This window comes from Mustela nigripes, chromosome 4, assembly GCF_022355385.1.
Source record: "Mustela nigripes isolate SB6536 chromosome 4, MUSNIG.SB6536, whole genome shotgun sequence".
NCBI lineage: Eukaryota > Metazoa > Chordata > Mammalia > Carnivora > Mustelidae > Mustela > Mustela nigripes.
Genome location: NC_081560.1, coordinates 169,907,224 through 169,927,616, shown reverse-complemented (window position 1 = coordinate 169,927,616; position 20,393 = coordinate 169,907,224). Strand labels below are relative to the sequence as shown.

The 20,393-nt window shown below is 41.7% G+C and overlaps 1 protein-coding gene across 5 annotated transcripts in view; it reads left to right on the top strand.

Annotated features, from left to right (window-relative positions):
• The window catches only part of SORCS1 (sortilin related VPS10 domain containing receptor 1), a 503,535-nt gene that overhangs the window by 309,414 nt on the left and 173,728 nt on the right, over positions 1–20,393 (top strand). For all 5 annotated transcript variants that reach the window (XM_059398525.1, XM_059398524.1, XM_059398527.1 and 2 more), the window contains exon 4: positions 14,154–14,312. In XM_059398525.1, coding sequence (XP_059254508.1) covers positions 14,154–14,312 — 159 coding nt within the window. The remainder of the gene's footprint in view (positions 1–14,153; positions 14,313–20,393) is intronic.

The window sequence follows — 20,393 nt, the reverse complement described above, 5'->3', positions numbered from 1 at the left end:
AGTTGATGCAGCCTCTTTGGAGAGCAGTGTGGAGATTCCTCAAGAAATTAAAAATAGAACTTCTCTATGACCCTGCAATTGCACTCCTGGGTATTTACCCCAAAGATACAGATGTAGTGAAAAGAAGGGCCATCTGTACCCCGATGTTTATAGCAGCAATGGCCACAGTCGCCAAACTATGGAAAGAACCAAGATGCCCTTCAACGGACGAATGGATAAGGAAAATGTGGTCCATATACACTATGGAGTATTATGCCTCCATCAGAAAGGATGAATACCCAACTTTTGTAGCAACATGGACGGGACTGGAAGAGATTATGCTGAGTGAAATAAGTCAAGCAGAGAGAATCAATTATCATATGGTTTCACTTATTTGTGGAGCATTACAAATAGCATGGAGGACAAGGGGTGTTAGAGAGGAGAAGGGAGTTGGGGGGAAATTGGAAGGGGAGGTGAACCATGAGAGACTATGGACTCTGAAAAACTATCTGAGGGGTTTGAAGCGGCGGCAGGGTGGGAGGTTGGGGTACCAGGTGGTGTGTATTATAGAGGGCATGGATTGCATTGGAGCACTGGGTGTGGTGTAAAAATAATGAATACTGTTATGCTGAAAATAAATAAATTAATATAAAAAATAAATCTCTTTTCACTCTCTCCCTCTTTCCTTTCCTCCCCTCTCCTCCCCTCCACAGAAACAAAGATTGGGAAAGCAAACATTAACACATGAGTGATAATTATCTCTGCCTAGTGATGATTCAGAAATTTTCTTTATTTTTTTTTCCCTAAGCATGTTTTGGGGGCCTATTCCAAAGTTTACTGGAATGAATACATGTTAATTCTTGCTCATATTTGAAGAGAAATACTAAACTTTAAAGCAAGATGAATAGTTAAGAAGCAAAATTATTGTACCATTGGCACATTCATATTTAGCAAAATCTAGAAACCTGAAGAGTAGCTTAAACACCTGGATTCCTGACACTAGGGGTGCCCTTTGTCTTCATTCTGTTATTCTGAATTGAAGGAATTGGGTCCAGTACCAGGTGTTTGTCAATGGAGAAAGGACAAGGGTTGAGGCCCCCCCATAGCAAGACTGAACTGCAGCCCGACAGCCCAAGTGGGGTCTTTGGAGGCAAAGACCAGGATTGGTGAGGATGCTAAAGAAGATCCGGCCATTCTCATAGGCTACTCCATGCAAGCCCGAGCTGAGAATGTCCAAGAACTGCGAAGTAGCGGGTCACTACTGTTTTACCGGTGAGGCCTCACTTCATGGTCCACATATTTGAGTAAGGTTTCTACAAAACCATAACTGTTGTTCCTTAAGATTGATCTTTTTATTTGGGAGGGGGGTGGAGCAGAGAGAGAGGAAGAATCTCAAGCAGACTCCCCACTGAATATGGAGCCCGATGTGGGGCTTTAACCCAGGATCCTGAGACCATGACCTAAGCCAAAATCAAGAGTCCAATACTTAACTGACTGCACCACTCAGGCGCCCCAAATTGGTTCTAAGAAAGGTTTTACTTTGGACATGTGTTCCTAATTTAATAAAATCCTTCATCGGGAGAATTATTTAAATTGAAGGTGGAAGAGAGGGTTCCATTAAACCAGCAGGAGCCTGTCTGATAGTAGAAAGGCTGGGGACAGGATAAGAAGAATGATCTGACCTCAGAGAACTATTTCATGCTCAGTGGAGAGCTTAGCACACATCAGTAGTTCCAGAAAATGTTACTATATCATAGTAACATGAATTAATTGAGATATACTTTCATGACCCTGGGGTTCAGAGAAAGGTCAATATTACTTAGTATATTCTGTTAGGGAAACTGTGGGTCTATTCGTGGTTTGAAGATTTTTTTTTCTTTCATTTAATGTAATCACTATTTCTTGTTTTTTTTGTTTGCTTTTAATTTTTCTAGTTACCTACATTTGTAATATTTTTTCTGAGGGTTTCTGATAAAGAAATGACTTCAGATAAAGAATGACTTCTTACTTACTGCCAAAACCACATATTTTTGAGTGTCAGGAATAATATTTATGATAATACAGGGCTATCTCAGACAAAATCTGACATATATTCACCCTATCGAGGGTTCATTTTAGAGAGAGCTAAACTATGACTTGTCATATGGTCAAAGCAGCTCCTAAATCAACATCAACCAGCTTTGTAAATGATTCTATCTTTATCAGTGGATTTGACTCATCATATATATGAATCTCAGTCTAAAAATGCTTTTGTACAGTCACAAAATAGAATGGCAGTTTTATAATTGGATTGTATGATAGCACCTTGATTAAGAATCAGTCTAATTGTTAAGGGTGCTAACTTCTGAGCACTTGTGACGACAAGACTCAAAAATGATATTAGCTCAGATACATAAAAGATCATGTTGTTTGCAGAGGTGCAAATTTTTTTTCTTTTTGAAAGCTTTAAAAAAAAAAGATTTTATTTATTTGTGAGAGAGAGAGAGAGCAAGTGCTTGGGTGGATTGGGGGGCAGAGGGAGAGGGAGAAGGAGATTCCCCACTGAGCAGGAAGCCTGACACTGGGCTCGATTCCAGGACCCTGAGATCCTGAACTGAGCTGAAGGCAGATGCTTAAGTAAGCCACCCAGGCAGCCCCTGAACACTTTTTTTTTTTTTGAAGAACTCTTTTGTTCCTTTTGAATTGGGGTGCTATGAAATACCACCAAAGTCAAGAGAGCTGATTTTGTGGTTATTTTCTTAAAGCATGGATTCCCTGTTGGTAGTAACTTGGAGCAGATGAGTGTTTTATAGGGTCGGCATAGAATCAGTAGGAATCGAGTTATGCAGCAGGATGCATATAAAATAAAAAAAAAAAAAACGTAAAATAAAAATTTCATATGGTTTTATATGGGCCTGCACCATGATAAAAATTGATATTTCTATATGTTTCTGGGATACATTTACCATACAACCATTCACCCTCAAACCCAAATTGCCTTTTGTTATTTTTGTTGGTCCAAGGTTACCTAACAGTGAGTTGGGTTTTTGTTGTTGTTGTTGTTGTTTGTTTTGTTTTTTAAAGACCTAAGAGAACAGTAAATATTCTGCTTTCAGTTGCTAGGTTATATTGTAATTGATACCAGTGCTTTTGCTGTGAACATAAAGATACAAGGACTATTTGCTCTTAAGAATCTCATTTTTTAAAAAGTATCACATCCTTAATTAAATGATGGGATTATAATACCTAGATATAGGCTCCCTTAATAAAGACTTAGTTATACACACTTTAATGGACATTAAACACATTTATCCTTGTGTAATTTAATCTAGGTATTTTATGCCCCCTAAAAATCCACAGCCTGGAATTTCTTGACCTTGGGTCTCTTGATGTCTCTGCGACTGACTAACAATAAAAATTATTTGGTCTTCAATAAATATTCACCTTGAATTGATATCAGTTTAGAAATACACAGCCCTCAGAAAGTTTAAGGTAGCTGAAACCCAATGAAAAATCTGACAGTTCAAGTCATGTGTATGTCAAATATGCTAGATCAGAAAACCTTGCTACTTATTCTGAATATAATAATAACAACAAACTTTTTATCATATTCTCCTTCTTTTAATTATAAGTAACAAATTGTACAGAAAATCACTGTCATCGTGTATCTCCAAGATGGCTGCCACCAATTCTCGCCACCCTTTGTATGTGTGTATATTGTTCTTCCTCCCTTAAGAGGTAGAGTCTACTTTTCCCCTCCCTTTACACTTCGCTTAGAACTGGTGACTTGTTTATCCAATGGAATGTGGCAAAATCAATGTCCTGGGACCTCTGAAGCCAGGTCATAAGAAGCATTGCAGCTTCCACTTGAGTTTCTTGAACTATTTGAACCACTTTGAGTTTCTTGAACTATTTGCTCACACTTTGAGGAAGTCGGCCACCAATTACGAAATCCAAGAATCACAAAAATGCAATGCTTTGTGAGTTTCAAGCCGTATGGAGAGAATGCCCTTCAGTGTAGAAAGAGAGAGAGAGGCTAAGGCCAGATACATCAGTAAAGAAGCCATCTTGGAAGAAGAACCTCCAGTTCCAGCCCCATAGCTGACATCATATGGATTTGAAACTAACTACCCAGCTGAGCTCTTCCCGAATTCCTGACCCACAAAATAAATAGGTGTCTTAGACCTCTGTTCTGAGGTAGTTTGTTACACAGCAGTAAGTAAGTGGGACAGAAGTCCTTTTCTCTTTAATGTATTGTATCAGTTCTGCTGTTCCATGAGATACGTATTATGAGGTGGAATTAGTCCAAGATATAGAACTGCGAGAAAATGCAATCATGAAAAATGCAATCATGAAAAAAAATCATCTTCTTAAATAACCACACTACTATATCACATGCTCTCACCTGCTCTGACTGAAGGAAAGGAAGAAAGTATAGAGAAAAAGAAGCAGGTAATATCATTATACTCAGGGGCATGTCAATTAAGCACACTCACCCTTTTCTGCCTCTCAAAAACAACTTGAAATGATCAGTGACTGTCATTAAATAATTGAAGAACTAAGAAAAAAAATTTACATGAAACAGATCTCCTCGTTAACAGGAGGGTCTTCTTCCTGAATGTTCCCCTTCAGCACCGTCTTCCTGGGAGCTTGGCAGTGGAGCTCAGAGGCGATTCTCACTTCACTAATCTGCAAAGCCTATAGGAGAGAAACCCCTGGTGGTCTCCACAGTCTTCTCAGGAAAGCTTTAATAGCCAAATGCATTAGCAAGGTCTCGTGTGGCTGAGACTTCATTAATCTCCCCCAATCTATCCTGGTATATTTGCCCATTCACCATGAAGCTTTAATATAAGTAAGTAAAACTAAAACACACTTGTCAGGATGATTGTACAAGGAAAGCAAGGACTGAAGAATGTGGGCACATTCTGTTCACTAATTTTTAGAATAGATTCATTCCTGGGGGCTCTTCTTTGCATTCTCTTGACTTTCAACTTGACATTTATTCAAACTCGAAAATCAAACGCACAACTCAGAGATTTAACCAAAAACAGTGTGTCCCTCACCTAAATCAATGTTAAAATATACCGATAGCGTCTCTTTCTTGCTCTCTCTTCCTCCCCATCCCTTCTCCTTTATCATTTCTGGTGGAATAAAGAGATTTCTTATCATTAAATGAACATCATTTCTTGTAAAGTTTCCCATGAGCAAAGAAGATGAATGTCTGCCTCTCCCAGCGTTGCTGCTCCTTCTGATAGCAGCAACATTTTAGAATGATGTAACCTTTTGGCATTTATAGATCTTTGGGGATTTAAGAGAGAAGTTACTCTGGGACCTGTACCGCCCATGGAAGTGTGTTCTGATTGAGTTTGAGCGGAGGCTGTGGGATAATGCTGGGATTTTTAAGGGAGCTCAGATAATCCTCAAGGTCTAATCAGTCTCCATAGTGGCTGCAAGAATAAAAACGTTTGTCAAATTTGTCCACCATTCTCTTCCTCTAAAATGCCATTTTTAAAAACCAGATGATACAGTGCTAAGCATTAATGAGTATACCATATTTCCTACTATCCCCTTAGTATGACCATCGTTTTTTCTCTGGAAAAGTGACTTTTTTTAGATGCCATTTAGTCATACGATGTTTCCTAGAAAACCAGTTACACTGGAATTATTCTTACTGGTTTTAGCATAAATTTCTTGGAGAAGTCTCTTGTGAGGAAATGTTTGTTTCCCTACCTGTACTATTACTAAGTCAGAGATTTTGCTCATTTCTGTTATATTTTTGTAACCTATACTTAGGATAAAGCTTAAAAACAGTCTTCTGGTGGTGCCTGGGTGGCTCAGTCAGTTAAGCATCTGCTTTTGGCTCAGGTCATGATCCCAGTGTTCTGGGATCAAGCCCCGCATTGGTCTCCTTGCTCGGAGGGGAGCCTGCTTCCTCCTCTGCCTCTCCCACTCCCTCTCTCTGTCAAATAAAAAATAAAATAAAATAAAATAAAATCTTAAACAAAACAAAACAAACAAACAAAAAATTCTGAAGGACAGATGCTAGAAGGGTGAGGACGAGAAGGCCTGGGCCGTTGTGGAAAATCTGAGTCTGAAGCAGATCTGGGTATTTTGATTTCAAAGATTTAAATTTAAAGGCAAAATTTTTTTAAAGCCAAAAAATTATCTTTATTTCTTTAGGAGTATCTTACCAGTCATTTTGTTATGGAGAGTCTCCATTACCTAGTTCTTAATTCCTTACTGCCAGCCTGTTTTTCCCATCTATATTTTTCTTTTTTTTTTTTTTTTTAAAGATTTTATTTATTTATTTGACAGAGAGAGATCACAAGCAGGCAGAGAGAGGAGGAAGCAGGCTCCCTGCTGAGCAGAGAGCCTGATGTGGGACTCGATCCCAGGACCCTGAGATCATGACCTGAGCCGAGGGCAGCGGCCCAACCCACTGAGCCACCCAGGTGCCCCCCATCTATATTTTTATGATGTATTTGCAATACAGTCTTTCTCTCTCTTACCCTTTCTCTCCCCATCCCTTCCTTCCCTTCCTCTGTCTTGAACTCAACTATCACATTTTTGTAAAACATGTAGTACTAAATGTGCTATTTCTTTGTGATTAATAATAATATTAATATAACACTTAGCATTGCTTTCACACAGGTGATCTTTTGTAATCTATGCATAAACCCTTACAGCGTATGCCACAGATGATAGCTTTAGCACCCACTAGCTGTGTGACCTTGAGCTAATCACCTCATTTCTCTAAGCCTCATTTCCTCATCTGCCAAATATGAAGTATGTTTAAGCAGTTTAATGAAGTAATATTTTAATGGTTTAGTAGAGTGTTTGGTACAGAACACATGCTCAGTAAATGTGAACTTTTTTTTTTTAAAGATTTTATTTATTTATTTGACAGACATCACAAGTCGGCAGAGAGGCAGGCAGAGAAAGAGAGGGGCAGGCAGGCTCCCCCCTGAGCAGAAAGCCCAATGCGGGGCTCGATCCCAGGACGCTGAGATCATGACCTGAGCCGAAGGCAGAGGCTTTAACCCACTGAGTCACCCAGGTGCCCCTAAAAGTAAACTTTTTTATAGGATCACTACTGTCAACAAGAAAATCTGCTCATGAAAAGATTCAGTGAACTATTAGCTCTTCAAAGTGGCATAACTGATATATAGCGGAGGTGAAACTCAAATCTGTCTTTGGAGTCAGACCCCGTGTTATTTCCTGTGATTATAGTATATAGTTATAGTTTGTTTTTCCTTCTTCTCCTGAAACGAATGACCTTCAGTAAACACATAATCTTTGTCTTTTTTGAAAAAGTACACACATTCATAGCAACGTTCACTATGGTCAGGTTTAGGATTTGGTCATGGCTCTTCTTGTGGGAAAGTAGGTCTGTAGTTTAAGATACCCATGCTTAGGCCTACAGATCAACCCTCCCATATCCATATCCAATCCATATCCATATCCATATCCATATCCATATCCATATCCATAGCCGTATCCATATCCATATCCAACCCTCCCGTATCTGCCTTTCTACATTTCCTTTATGAGAGGGGTCGGTTTCATCCACAGTAATGGAAGCAAGGACTTACTGTGAAATGATAGCTTTTAGTTTGAGATTCTCTAAGTTGACTCAAAGGAGAGGGTTATGTTCAGTAGTTCCAGGAGAAATAAGAAACTTTGTTTTTGTGGGTTGGGGAGCAGGGAGAGAGGAACTTAAACAGGCTCCATGCTCAAATTCTCAGTCCTACAACCCTGAGAACATGACCTGAGCCCAAACCAAGAGTTGGACGCTTAACTGACTGAACCACACAGGCATCCTAAGAAATCTTTTTAAAGCTTGCTTTCTTGAATTGTCTTCCAAGGAATGTGACCCATACACTCTCATTCCTGGTGAACCTCACTCTTTTTCTCTGTACTCGAAAGGGTTGGGCAAAAGGAGTATAGCTTGCTGTTATGTAATAATTAATAGGTAGAGTTTTCTGACAGGGCTAGTAAGAGACATGTGAGAAACTGAAATTGTAATATATACTTAATGAAAATTCTTTTTCTCCCCTAAAAAGTCAAAGCCTTTGTGTCTGTATTTAAAAAAAAAAAATTGGGGCACCTGGTTGGCTCAGTGGGTTAAAGCCTCTGCCTTCTGCTCAGGTCATGATCCCAGGGTCCTGGGATCGAGGCCCACATCGGGTTCTCTGCTCAGCAGGGAGCCTGCATCCTCCTCTTTCTCTGCCTGCCTCTCTGCCTACTTTTGATCTGTCAAATAAATAAATAAAATATTTAAAAAAATAAAATAAAAATAAAAGTAAAACAAGAAACGAAAAGTTTAAAAGTAAGCTCACACAATGAACTCTTTAGAATACAATGCCAGAGTTTCCCTGCAATTCCATTGAATCAGCTTTCAGGTTCAGAGTAGATGGTCTGTTGCCCAAACATTCTTGTGGTCTCTTGGTATCGAATGACCCAATTTTGTGTTAATGAACATGGATTGTGCATTAGATGAGCTTCACTGAGTTTGTGGGGGGAGGACGGGCGTGGGATTTAGGACACAGGATTGCACACTGAGTCCGCCTTTCTACAGATTCCATCAGTGTATACTTATCTGAACTTTTTTTTTTCTATTTAATCACGTCCCTGTTCTTTTCTTGTTATTGTTTGTACTCCAGAGATTTTGTTTTCATAGGTCATTCTAGGGTCCTGTAGAGCTTCCCCCAATACCGTCATCCAAACAGTAGCCAACTGATGATCCCTTATTGCTCTTACCCTCCGCCCCTCTGCAAAGGGTAAATGCTCAGCTCACATTGGGAATAAACAGCTTTTCCACCACCTACATTGATCAGCAAATTATTTACTTGCTCTGATTCAGTTTCACTTCATTTGTTTTTAATATCAAAGCCAGAGGTTTGCAAATAGCCTCTTAGAGTGTTTATATATAGATTCTGGTTTAAATCCAGTGGTTAGATAACTGGAGTGCACAGTTGCTACTATTGCTATTTTTCTTTGCCATCGTCGTCATCATCATGGAAAGTATTTGTTATGCACCTGGGATACAGGTATCTGGATCTGAGTTAAGCCTTAAGCAAAGCAAGTGATATCCCGAGTATATTACCTCTTTGTGATTATAGTCCTGTAGTCCATGAATGACAAGGGATAGACAAATGAGCAAACAAGTAATGAGCACATAAATACTCCGTGATTTTAGACCAAAGGAATGGTAGGAAGAGGTATGTTCCTGGAGGTAGTGAAGCTGCCCCTTATTAACTCCCACCATGTCCAAAGAGGTAAATGGCAGAATTCCAAGAACAACACATATAGGAAAAGAATCTGGAAAACTAAATAGTAGTGTTATTCCTTAGGGAGGGGTGTCCTCAGTAGGCACCTGGAAAGATCAGAAAGAAGGCTGCCGGGCAGCCTTTTGTAGAATGACATCATGTAGCCATATGTTGACTCTGGAGCAAGTCAAAGAGTAAAGATGCATTTAATTTCTGATGACACTGGGTTGTCAGAACGACTAATACCAAAAAAAGGGAGAAGTGACATTTTAAATCTATAAATTGCATTTCATGTTCATTTGTCACCCCTAGGAAAAGCAAATAAAGTTTCTTCCTTCTCCCAAAGTGGATAATGAATGATTGCTTAGGGTTGGGTGGCGGGAGCCTGTGTCGCCATTATTGACTTTCTATGGAAAACAATTCATCTACGGATGCAGTCAGTGCAATGTCTGCACACCCTGCAAGGCGTGAGTAAACTGCTTCTAATCACTCAAGGGCTGATCTGAACAGAGAATAATTACTTTCCCGTTAAAGACACACTCCTCCCCTTGTCTCAACTCTCCTGGCCTCCAAGTACAACAGCGGGGATTTGTTCCAGAAGACTCAGACTCAATGTCACAGGGATTCATGGACTGCTTTCAGCCAAAGTGAGGTATGAAGACAACTCACTCATTCACGGATTTGTTCATTCATTTGTTATTTACAAAGGTTGATGGACCTACTGTGGACCAAGCTTTATGCCAGGCAAAGACCCTTCTTCTTAGAGAGCTCACTTGAGGAATTGTGCAGAGTTTAGATTCGTGCCTTTTACAACATCGCCCTAAAATTCTCTCCTTTTCGGGTGCCTGGGTGGCTCAGTCGTTAAGCATCTGCCTTGGGTTCAGGTCATGAGCCCAGGGTCCTGGAATTGAACCCCTCATTGGGCTTCCAGCTTGGCAGGAAGCCGCTTCTTCTTTTCCCACTTGCCCTGCTTGTGTTCTCTCTCTCTGCCAATTAAATAAATACAATCTTAAAAAAAAAAAAATCTCTCCTTCTGATCATATCCTAGAATGCAAAGGACTAAACACAAAAAAGCAGAAGGGGACAGAGAGCCAAGGTATCATTGAAAAATGATACCTTGTATCATTGAACATGTCTAAGAAATGTAATCTGTTATTTTTTGAGGAGTATTTACTAATTTGTAGGTACAATTTTGATAATATTTCCCAGGAATACCTTCTTGAGAATACAGGACTTTATAAAAGACATCATGTATGTCTAAAGATTGGATCACATTTATTTTTACATTATTTGTTTTTCGGAGGTTAAACATTTTCTATTTAGACCTTGCTTATGGAGGTACCTGGGAATCTCATTCATTAGGTGTCTGCTCAGGTCATGATCCCAAGGTCCTGAAATCAAGCCTCATATCGGGCTCCCTGCTCAGTGGGGAGACTGTTTCTCCCTCTCCAGCTCCCCTTGCTTGTGTTCCCTCTCTCGCTATTTCTCCCTGTCTTAAATAAATACAATCTTTAGAAAAAGATTGTTAACTTATTTACTTTTAATAGTCTTCAGAAGGACACAAAAACCTAATTTATTTAGGAATACGTTACTAAAGAATTTGATTTAAAGACTGAAATAATAAAATCCCATTTATTCACTTAATAATTTAAGTACTTTTTGCCATTCAACCACTGCACTGATTGTAACCCAATTTTGTTGAAGGCTACGATTAAGTAATTGAAATGCATTGTACCCAATGGTACATACTTATGTGTGTATATGCATTTGTGTGTTTATGGTTCAGTTGGAAATGAATGGGGGTCATAACACTGAATGGAAAAAAAAATACATCCATGATATTATATAGAGATGTGAATAAAGAAGTAGAGGGATGCACACACTTGGTTTGACTTGTTGAAGGAAGAGGGTCATGGGCAATTTATTTTTCTTTTATTTTGAATTCTGCTGGCAGTCTTACAAAGTTTGTGCAATAAAAAATGGCTAAATAAAAATGGATCCAGATTGACCTGTTTGTTTTGTGCGGATTTGAGCCGAGATTGAAGAGAGGAACCACTGGAAGGTTTGTGTAATTCAGAGCCATCTATAAATCTGACAGGGGGACTTTCCTGACAGCTTCCATCATTTCCAGAATGTCAAGATGTTCAGAGAGAGGGTTTCAGGTGAGAGAAGAGAGGTGAGATTTTGGTCTGCCTATTTTCAGCACTCAGAATAAAAATGAAGGGAGCTCTGGATTTTGTTTATTCAATATTACGTATCCATATGTGTGAAAATATTTGTGTTATTCTGCCTTCCCTTACCTAGTATTATCTGGAAGCAGAAGATCTCATATAGTCTGCTGACTTAGAGCACAGAAGAGTATCAAAAATATTGTAGACGACACATGAAAACCAGCCTGATTGGAGGCTATTCGGCGGGCCTACTGTTTTTATTTTGATGAAATAGTCTGCCAGGAGAAGCAGGTGGTGAAAGCTGTGCTCATGGGTAGAAAGGAAAACATACTTTGGTTAACAGGGAACTAGAAAAATCAGGGAGGGGGAAGAAAACCGCCTTGCCTGAGAAGGATGCTCTATAAAATCGAACCACTTCATATTATTGTGGAAATGACTTTCTTGCCATAGTGCCCCAAGGTTGTTCTATATTATTGCTAATGGTGGCTGGAGACACAAACCCATGTGATCACTTGATGACTTATTTGTTATTTAGAAAATGACAGCTTTCATATGCCAATAAATGTGAAATCACCTGAAAGTATTCTTGGGAATTTAGGAGCCATCCGAATGTTGCTGAATGCACCTGCTAGATTTTAATGAAGGGACGTGAGCGTGTTCTCCGTACATGTTCCGGTGGTCCTGTCTCAGCCGTCTGATGAGCAGACACTGTCTGTTCAGTGGAGAGACGGAGACACCTACATAACTTTGTCACAATTTTTGGTTGGTAGACAGTGGCCTCGCTGGAACATGGAGTGAGGCAATTCGTCTCCAGTTCTGTGTGTGCTTTTCGTCTCATCCCGAGGGCGCCTGACAGCCAGGATCGCACTCGCTCCACCACGTCCCTCTCTCCTCTTCACGAAGGGGCAGGTGGAAGGAACGGCGAGGCGCCTCGAATCCATCCTGGGTTACAGAAACACAGTTCAGTCCGCGCGTCTGCCGTGCGCTCTTTTGTGCCATTTGCGCTGACGGGACACCACTCTCCACGCTGCCACGATCTGCTCTTGAGGTTTCAGTACGATGGCCTCCCAAGGCCGGAGGAAGCTCTGAGTGTTTGTCTGGCATGTGGATCTTTTCTGACATGGCTCTAGTATTTTTTTTCTTCCCTTCCCTTCTCCTCTTTTCCTGGAGCTGCCGCATCCTTAGCCGGGAAGCTTTACACCCCGGGCTGCAGTGATTTCTCTTCCTGCGGCCACACATGAAGCACATCTTTCATGCTTCTCCGAACCAAGCTCAGAAAGTGCCAATTAATAAGTCGCCGGGGAAGAAGTCCGTGGGTAGCATTAAGGCCTCCTGTCTGGAGGTATTGGGTGCGCACTCCGACTGACGGAAAGCAGACCTGTGAGAGTCGGGAATGAGGTACTTTATCACACGTTCCTGGAGGCATAAAATGAGAGAATAGAAAGCGGTGTTCAGGGCGGCTTCTCCATCGTGGTCCTGTTGTGGATGGTCCCCACCACTCTGGCTGTGGTCAGCCGTCCTAACAAGAAAGTACAGAGCAGGGGCGCCGGGGTGGCTCAGTGGGTTAAGCCTCTGCCTTCAGCTCAGGTCATGATCTCAGGGTCCTGGGATCGAGTCCCGCATCGGGCTCTCTGCTCAGCAGGGAACCTGCTTCCCTCTCTCTCTCTGCCTGCCTCTCTGCCTACTTCTGATCTCTCTCTCTGTCAAATAAGTAAATAAAATCTTAAAAAAAAAGAAAAAAGAAAAGGAAGTACCAAGCATCTGAAGCTGTGAACGAACGTGTCCACATGTGAAGCAAATTATTTGGTCGGTAGACTGAAGACCAAGCAGGACGCCCAACTTCTCTTTCCACGGTGCTTCCATCCATGCCTGCTCAGACTGCTCTGCATCTTTCTACTTCCATGCGACGACTCCGAAAACTCTTCATTTATTTACTTACTCATTTGGAAAATATTTATGGAGTCTATAAAATATGCCGGGTATTACTCTAGCTTTTGGGACTATACCTGTGGGGCAGAAAAAGAGAAATATCCAATACCCCTATTCTCATGGAGTTAACGTACTAGTAGGGATTATGTAGATGATAAGCAAAATAAAAAAAAGGAAATTATGAGATAGATTAAAAGGTGACAGAGTTGACCTCATACAATTTCCAGAGAAGGCTTTAGAACGCCCAGCCTTTGAGTCAAGGCTCAGGAAATCAGACAAAAGGTAGGATGACATACAGGGCTAGTGTTGATGGGAACAAGAGGGCTTATGGTAAGAGAGAAAAACAGTGGAGCCCACGCTATGTTTCTTTCCACCTTAATCACAACAGACTATGACAAGTCTTGCTCTTTTATGTCCCCAAATGGAAAGTAGACACGGCACAATAGGAAAGAGGGCCAAGGTTAGAGGAAGAGTGGGACATACTTTAGATCAAGGAAATAACCGTGGTGGGGGGGGGGCAACAACAAGGAACCCCGTCGAACAAACCAATGCACCCCTCTGTGTCTTCTTCCTTCCTTACTCCTTGTCTGCCTCTTGGAGGTTTTGTTGTTGTTGCTTTGTTTTGTTTTGTTTTTGTTTTTGTTTTTTTTATCGTATCATGGCATTGGCCCAGGAGAACAAACCCGCAGAGCCAAGGTCCTTGTTTGACCAAATGTTCTTGGTTCTTTTTTACTCTCTTTCCAAAATTTTAACTTGTTGTTAAGTTTTGTAAATGTGTAAGCTTAACTTTTTGTTGTCTTCTCTCCCCCGCAATGCCTGGCTGCAGATTATGTTACTCACAGACCCGGAGATCGAGAGCAGCTTACTCATCAGCTCCGATGAGGGGGCCACCTATCAAAAGTACCGGCTCAACTTCTACATCCAAAGCTTGCTTTTCCACCCCAAGCAGGAAGACTGGATTCTGGCATACAGCCAAGACCAGAAGGTGAGTGCGATTACCTTGTTGGAGACAACAGCACACGGTTTTCCAGGGAACAGGCCGCTAGCTAATTGTCTCTGCATTTCTTCTCGGTGGTGGCTTTGGTTTGGGGCAGTACCTGAACTCTGAGCCAGGGGGTCAGGGGCAGCAAGGTGGATTTCAGGGTGCTCACTTGAGCTGTGTCTACATCTGAAACAGCATGTAAGGCAAAAGCCTGAAACTCAGGAAGACATGGGGAAGCTGTTCTTAGCTGTGGCGGGCAGTAGCTTAAAAATGTGGTGGGCAGTGAGGAGCTCCCAACCCCTTTGGAATCTGAGACTGTTTTGTGCATGTGGAGATATGACTGTTTTTCTAGGTAAAGGGCCCATAGCTTTTCTCTAAGCCTTGTAGGGAAGGACAACCCTGAAAAGGCAAAGAGCACTAACTAGGGATTTGCCAAAACAGTGAGAGAAATGGCCAGAGAAGCAATAATAATGTCCATACATAATATTATTCAGAGTCAAGTAATGTCAGGATTTGTCTGCTTTTGGTGATTGCATTGAAGGAGAAGTCTACTTTGTAAGAAAGCGCTGAATGAGGTTGTGCATGGGTGCGTGCGTGTGTGTGTGTGTATATGAGATATGTTTATGTGTTTTATGGGATACATACTATAAAATATATTACATACTCTATAATACAGATGCACTATAAAACACCTTTAGCTCCTGTTTTTAGAAAAACTTAACATTTTCAGATAGAATATAAGGCTAACAACAGCAAATATAATTAAATAGAAGTTTCACAGGCAAATAACAGACTCTAGCTATAAAAGCCAACCAGAAAATAGGTGCAAAAGTGGAATGCTCTTTGTGAACTGTGATTCAGCGACGCTATCTTGCAGATTATTTTTATAGGAATCTTGTGCTAGAAATTACATATATTTAAAGAAATACTGGATTTCTGTGAGTGAGGAGGGTGCTCAAGGGTTTTTGTTTTGTTTTATTTTTTTTGTTTTGTTTTCGTTTTTTTCTTTTCTGTTGGGAAGATGTAGATGTGAGGGGAGGGGAATGGTGGAAGTAACTTTCCAAGGTCTCTACTGGCATGGGCATTTTGGAGGAAGCAAATTAAAATTCTCAGGATTGGAATTTTATTCATGCTGCCTTTACTGCAAAAAAAAAAAAAAAAAATGCACATTGAGCCTAAAAATAGAAAAGATTTACAATTAGTTAAAAAAAAAAAAAAACACTAAGCAGCTTGCCTACCCTTTTACAGAATGTACAATTCCATTCCTGGAGTCAGGCCACCATGCATCTGGTCCAAGATGGTGCAGTTACCAGAGGCAAGGCTGAGCGGCTGAGAACAGAGAGAGTAGTAGTCATTTAATCCACCGGGCTATTGTATTTTCTTTGGCAGTTAGTTAATTTTCCGTCTGATGCCAGAGGTGCAGTGAGGGCCAGATTTACCTGCCTAAGTTAAAACAGTTGTGCTGGAGGAAATGCCCAGAAACAGAACCTTTTATGCCTTAGCACTTCCAACAGTGCTCCCCACAATCACCGTGGCCAAGTGGACAACCAGGGGGGAGTGAGGACATCTGAGTTGGGGCCCCAACTCAGCCATGGAACTTGGTGCACAGTACTTGGTGTTGGCTCTTTGGCTTAAAATACGTTTGCATGGATCAGTATACTTACAGGTGTGCATCCACATGAGATTGAAAAAAAACAACAACAACACATTAGGCCCCACGTCTGGTTTAGGTGCTCATCAGGGTTCAGTGTTGGTCTCAAATATCTTTATCAAGGAGCATTCAGTCCATGTGGGGAGAGAAGATAAATGCACATGTGTTCACCAGTAGTCTAACAGAGGCCAAGAGTCAGTGCCTTCATTCACACATAATAGAAACCCAGTTGAAGTTGCTGGATGCGGTCTATGAAATTGTCAGCCCCAAGTTCAGGAGATGGAGATCTTATGAAATGATTTCACCTTGACCTTGAGGAATATGTGTCATATTTCTGTTTGAAGGGTCATACTTCACACAAGAGGAATGTCAGAAACAATAATACAAAGTTAGAAAAACCATGTCTACACAGTTGGGAATGTCTCCATTTGGCTGAAACTGAAATTTTGAAAAGTTAATTCTGGGTATATTTGTGGAATCTGATATTGATTGTTTTGTACTGTTTTGACTATTGGACTACAAGGCAGAATAAATCTTGTTTTCATAATTAAGAGCCTTGTGAAAATTTTGGATAGTGGAATAGTGTGTTCAGAGGTATAGATTACAAAGTTTAACCTGGTAGTAATCTTAGGATGAACTGTGGTTATAGGAGGTCAAAAGCAAGAAGACTAATTAGGGTGATATCACCGTAGTCCTGTTCTGGACCAAAAAGTATCTTCTGTGACCATGACCCAATGAATTCTGTCATTGCAGAGGTGGAAGAAGCCTTGACAGTCCTTCTGGTATGTAGCTAACAAACACCAGATCTGAGATGTTAGTGAATTTTCCTAAAGGGAAATACCACTCATTAGCATCAAATGCCAACATTCAGTGAATGGAATGAAGGCTTATGTGAAATTTGGTGGGATTCTCATTCTTGATTGTGACATCTTGAGATTAGTAGAGAGGCAGAAACCTGCCTTTGTGTTGAACTCTCTGTTTTTCCAGGAAAGAATGAAGGGGGAATCATCCTGGAAAAAAATTGTGGATAACCTTCTAATATGAGTAGGGGATAGAGTACACCTTGTCTCAGGGCTTGTATCGTAGAATGAGGACCGGGGCTTTTGCTGGGAGGAGAATGGGCTGCCGCCATCGGATGACTTGGCTGGAAGTCAAGTTGAGAGGGTCTGGGGCCGCTCAGGTGGGCCAGTGAGAGGGAAATGATAGCCGGCAATCAGCCGTGGATCCTGGAGCGTTCCCCGCGGATGAGATGCCGCAGTGAGCACGGAGGAGGGCCCTGCGCTGGTGCCAGAAGGCCCGCTACTGTATTTGCCCAGGAGAAGGGAACTTTTATTCCTTCGTGGAAGGATTGCTCATCAGTTTTTCTGTGACAGCTGCTCTTGCTGCTGTGGCAGAATTCCCAGCTCTGATCTCGCCTCAGCGCAAGGACTTGCTCTGCGGGATGCTTTTCTACGCCAATGTACGGTGAACAGAATCCCCAAGCAGACGGTGCTGGCTCTTAGAAAGAGTCTTTTTGAGGTGACAGCTCCTTCAGCCTCACCTGCGAACAGAATCCTCCTCCGCTCCCTCTTTCCTCGTGTCCCACCCACCCTGTCTTCTCAGGCATGCAGGCCCTCTTTTGCACATACTCTCCCACTTTTGCCAACTGTACTTTCCCCTTATTTCCCTGCCATGGCCTTTTCTCTCCCACATTGCAGGAGACTTTTAAGGCCCCGAGGACTGAGTCTGGGTCTCTGGCTTGCTGGATGGAGCCCATATGGGCTGCGGTGCTCTGCTCTGCTTGGCCTGCACTTCATCGTGAAGGCCTCGGTACCCAGTGGAGGCTTTTGGATGTGAGCATTTTAAAGGATTCAAAGAAATTGCTGAGCAGATTGTCCTTTCTGGTCCAAGATAGAGTTTTACTGGCCATCAATTCCATAGCAAATCAGATTTAAAAAACAACAACAACATCAGCAGCTTTTAATCAAGGAGAAATGCATATGGACAAATGGCCTCAGAATTCATAAAATCGGGACTCCCCCCGCCCACACCTGTCAGTGGTATGAAATTCCTAGGCAGTTGCCAAGAGGTAAAAGCTTTCTTGAAGGGGAAGGGAGGTTAGGAACCCTAATCCTTCTGTAGTCGTCAAGAAGTACTACTTAGGTAGCCTTTGTCTGGAGCCTTCTGCGGTATTGCCATAGCACTAGCCTCCTGGGCTTCTAATAGGTCTATGTGAGGACATGCCTTTGGAAAGCCTTGGAATTTCCAGAAAAATAAACATTATAGACCTTATGGAAATTTTACATCAAATGGACAGGGCGATACTGATCCCATAAAGTCGCACTGCTTAGAATTCGTACAGAATAGCAGTCAGTCACTGTGGACACTACAAAGAATCCATGGCATTTAGTGTAGAAACACCCCAAATTGTGTTTTCCTTTGTTTATTTATTTATTTATTTCTTTAATTAAGCAGTAGGCAAAGCAAACATCCTGTGCCACCTTTTTGTTTCTTTGCATTTGGCAATTGAGCAGGTACTGGAGAACAGAGAGAGAGAGAGAGAGAGAGAGAGAGGGAGAGCGTTCTTCACTTCATTGCTAGTTTCCTCTCACTTTCTTGCCTCAGTGCAGGAAACCACCCAAGGAAGGCTTAGCAGCAGGCTGAGCCTGCCAGATTACATCTTTATTTTAATTTGGCAATAAACTAGCATACAAACTGTGCTATAAAACATTGCCTCCAACGGCATCTCTCAGTCTGCCTTAAACACCTCACTAAACATGATGTGTTGGGAAACATTTGAAACGAGAGAAAACAAAGCGCAGATGTGACTGAAAGAAAAAAATGGGAGAAAAGTGTAAGAATATGCATATACCTCCATTTTGCAGGCCACCGTGGGGGGCCCTGGGCTCATGGCCTCTCCATTAGCGGTCGCCCCACTGGATCGATTTATAAAGGGGAGGGTCTGCAGGGTTTTGAAAGGGACATGAACAGTCCTGAGCAGCTCAGGAGGAGAGGCACCCTTGCTCTGCTTTCCCAGGCTGGCGAAGTTCTGCCAGTGGGGGTCCGCTGACCCCGACCCCTTTTCTCTGGTCCTGTGCAAGTACCTCCTCTCATCACGGCTGTGGCTGTCCAAGTCCATCGAGGCCATGAATGCAATTCCCATTCCCCCAAGCAAGAAATCGAACTGAACGAAGCGGCGGGGTCTGAGCTGTGGGAAAGCGGAGAGCAGGTGCTCCTAAGACACTCAGAAGGGCAGGGATGGGGAGGGGTCAGGAAGCTCAGCTGAACCGAAGGTGGCTCGCCCAGTGTCACCAGACCTTCGCGGCTTTTCAAGAGCAGGAATCCTGCTTCATGTGAAATGTGATATTTTCTTATTTTTAAGTATTTATAACTAACTCAGAAATTTAAAAGAGAAAACTGTGCAGGGCAAAGAAACCTCATCTGCTGTCTTACACGGGTCCCCAATCATTTTTTCAGTCCCTTCTGTTTTTCCCATCGTCTTTGTGTTTCTCCTGTTCATGGATCTCCCTATCAGTTTTATTTTAGGAGATGTTAAATTGTTTTGTGAATTTAAAAAATGCATCTAAGTGGGGTGATCCGTCCCGTGGGGGGAGAGACAAAACCTTTAAGACCGTTTGGTGGACCACCCCACGCTTTGCGGCGGTAGTAGGATACTCTGCAATTTATATTGTTCCATTTATTTTGGAGCTCTGTGATTCGGCAGTACGAGGCCTGTCACGTGGGAATCTGCTTGATTCGTCTGTATTCCACATCACAGTTTATGAGAGAAATAAGAAATCCTAAGGCTTGCATGTTCGCCTCACCTTTAGTGTTTTGGTATTTATGTATGTGTGTAAGACACATACAAAACCAAAACATGGCGTCCAAAGCAGAGAACATGTATTGATAAGGCATCTTTTTCTACAAATAGCTGAGACTCTGGAGTGCCTTAGTGGTTCAGTCTATGAAGTGTCTGCTTTTGGGTCAGGTCTTGTTCTCAGGATCCTGGGATCGAGCCTCACATCAGCTCCCTGCTGAGCAGGGAATGTGCTTGTCCCTCTCCCTCTGCCTCTCTCTCCCACTCATGCTCTCTCTCTCTCTCACATAAATAAATAAATTCTTTAAAAAAAATAGTTGAAATTCTAAATATTACCAGCCAGCGTTCTCTGTATGAGTGAAGATGGACTTTAAGTTAAAATGATATACTGATAGGAAAGGAAAATTATACTGCCAGTGTGTTTGATAGCATACTGTAGAATTTTAGTAACTTGCATAAAAGTAAATTTAAAAATACTTTTCGTTTCATATCCATTCTTAGGAAAAACAGTAACAGCAACAACAGCTTCCTTCCATTCCTTTTTAATCTTCTGTACTTCTCCTGACTGGTCCCTCACAGAAGGCCATTGCTGATCACAATGACTTTGGATGCTGAGAATTCCCTGGGAAAATTATGA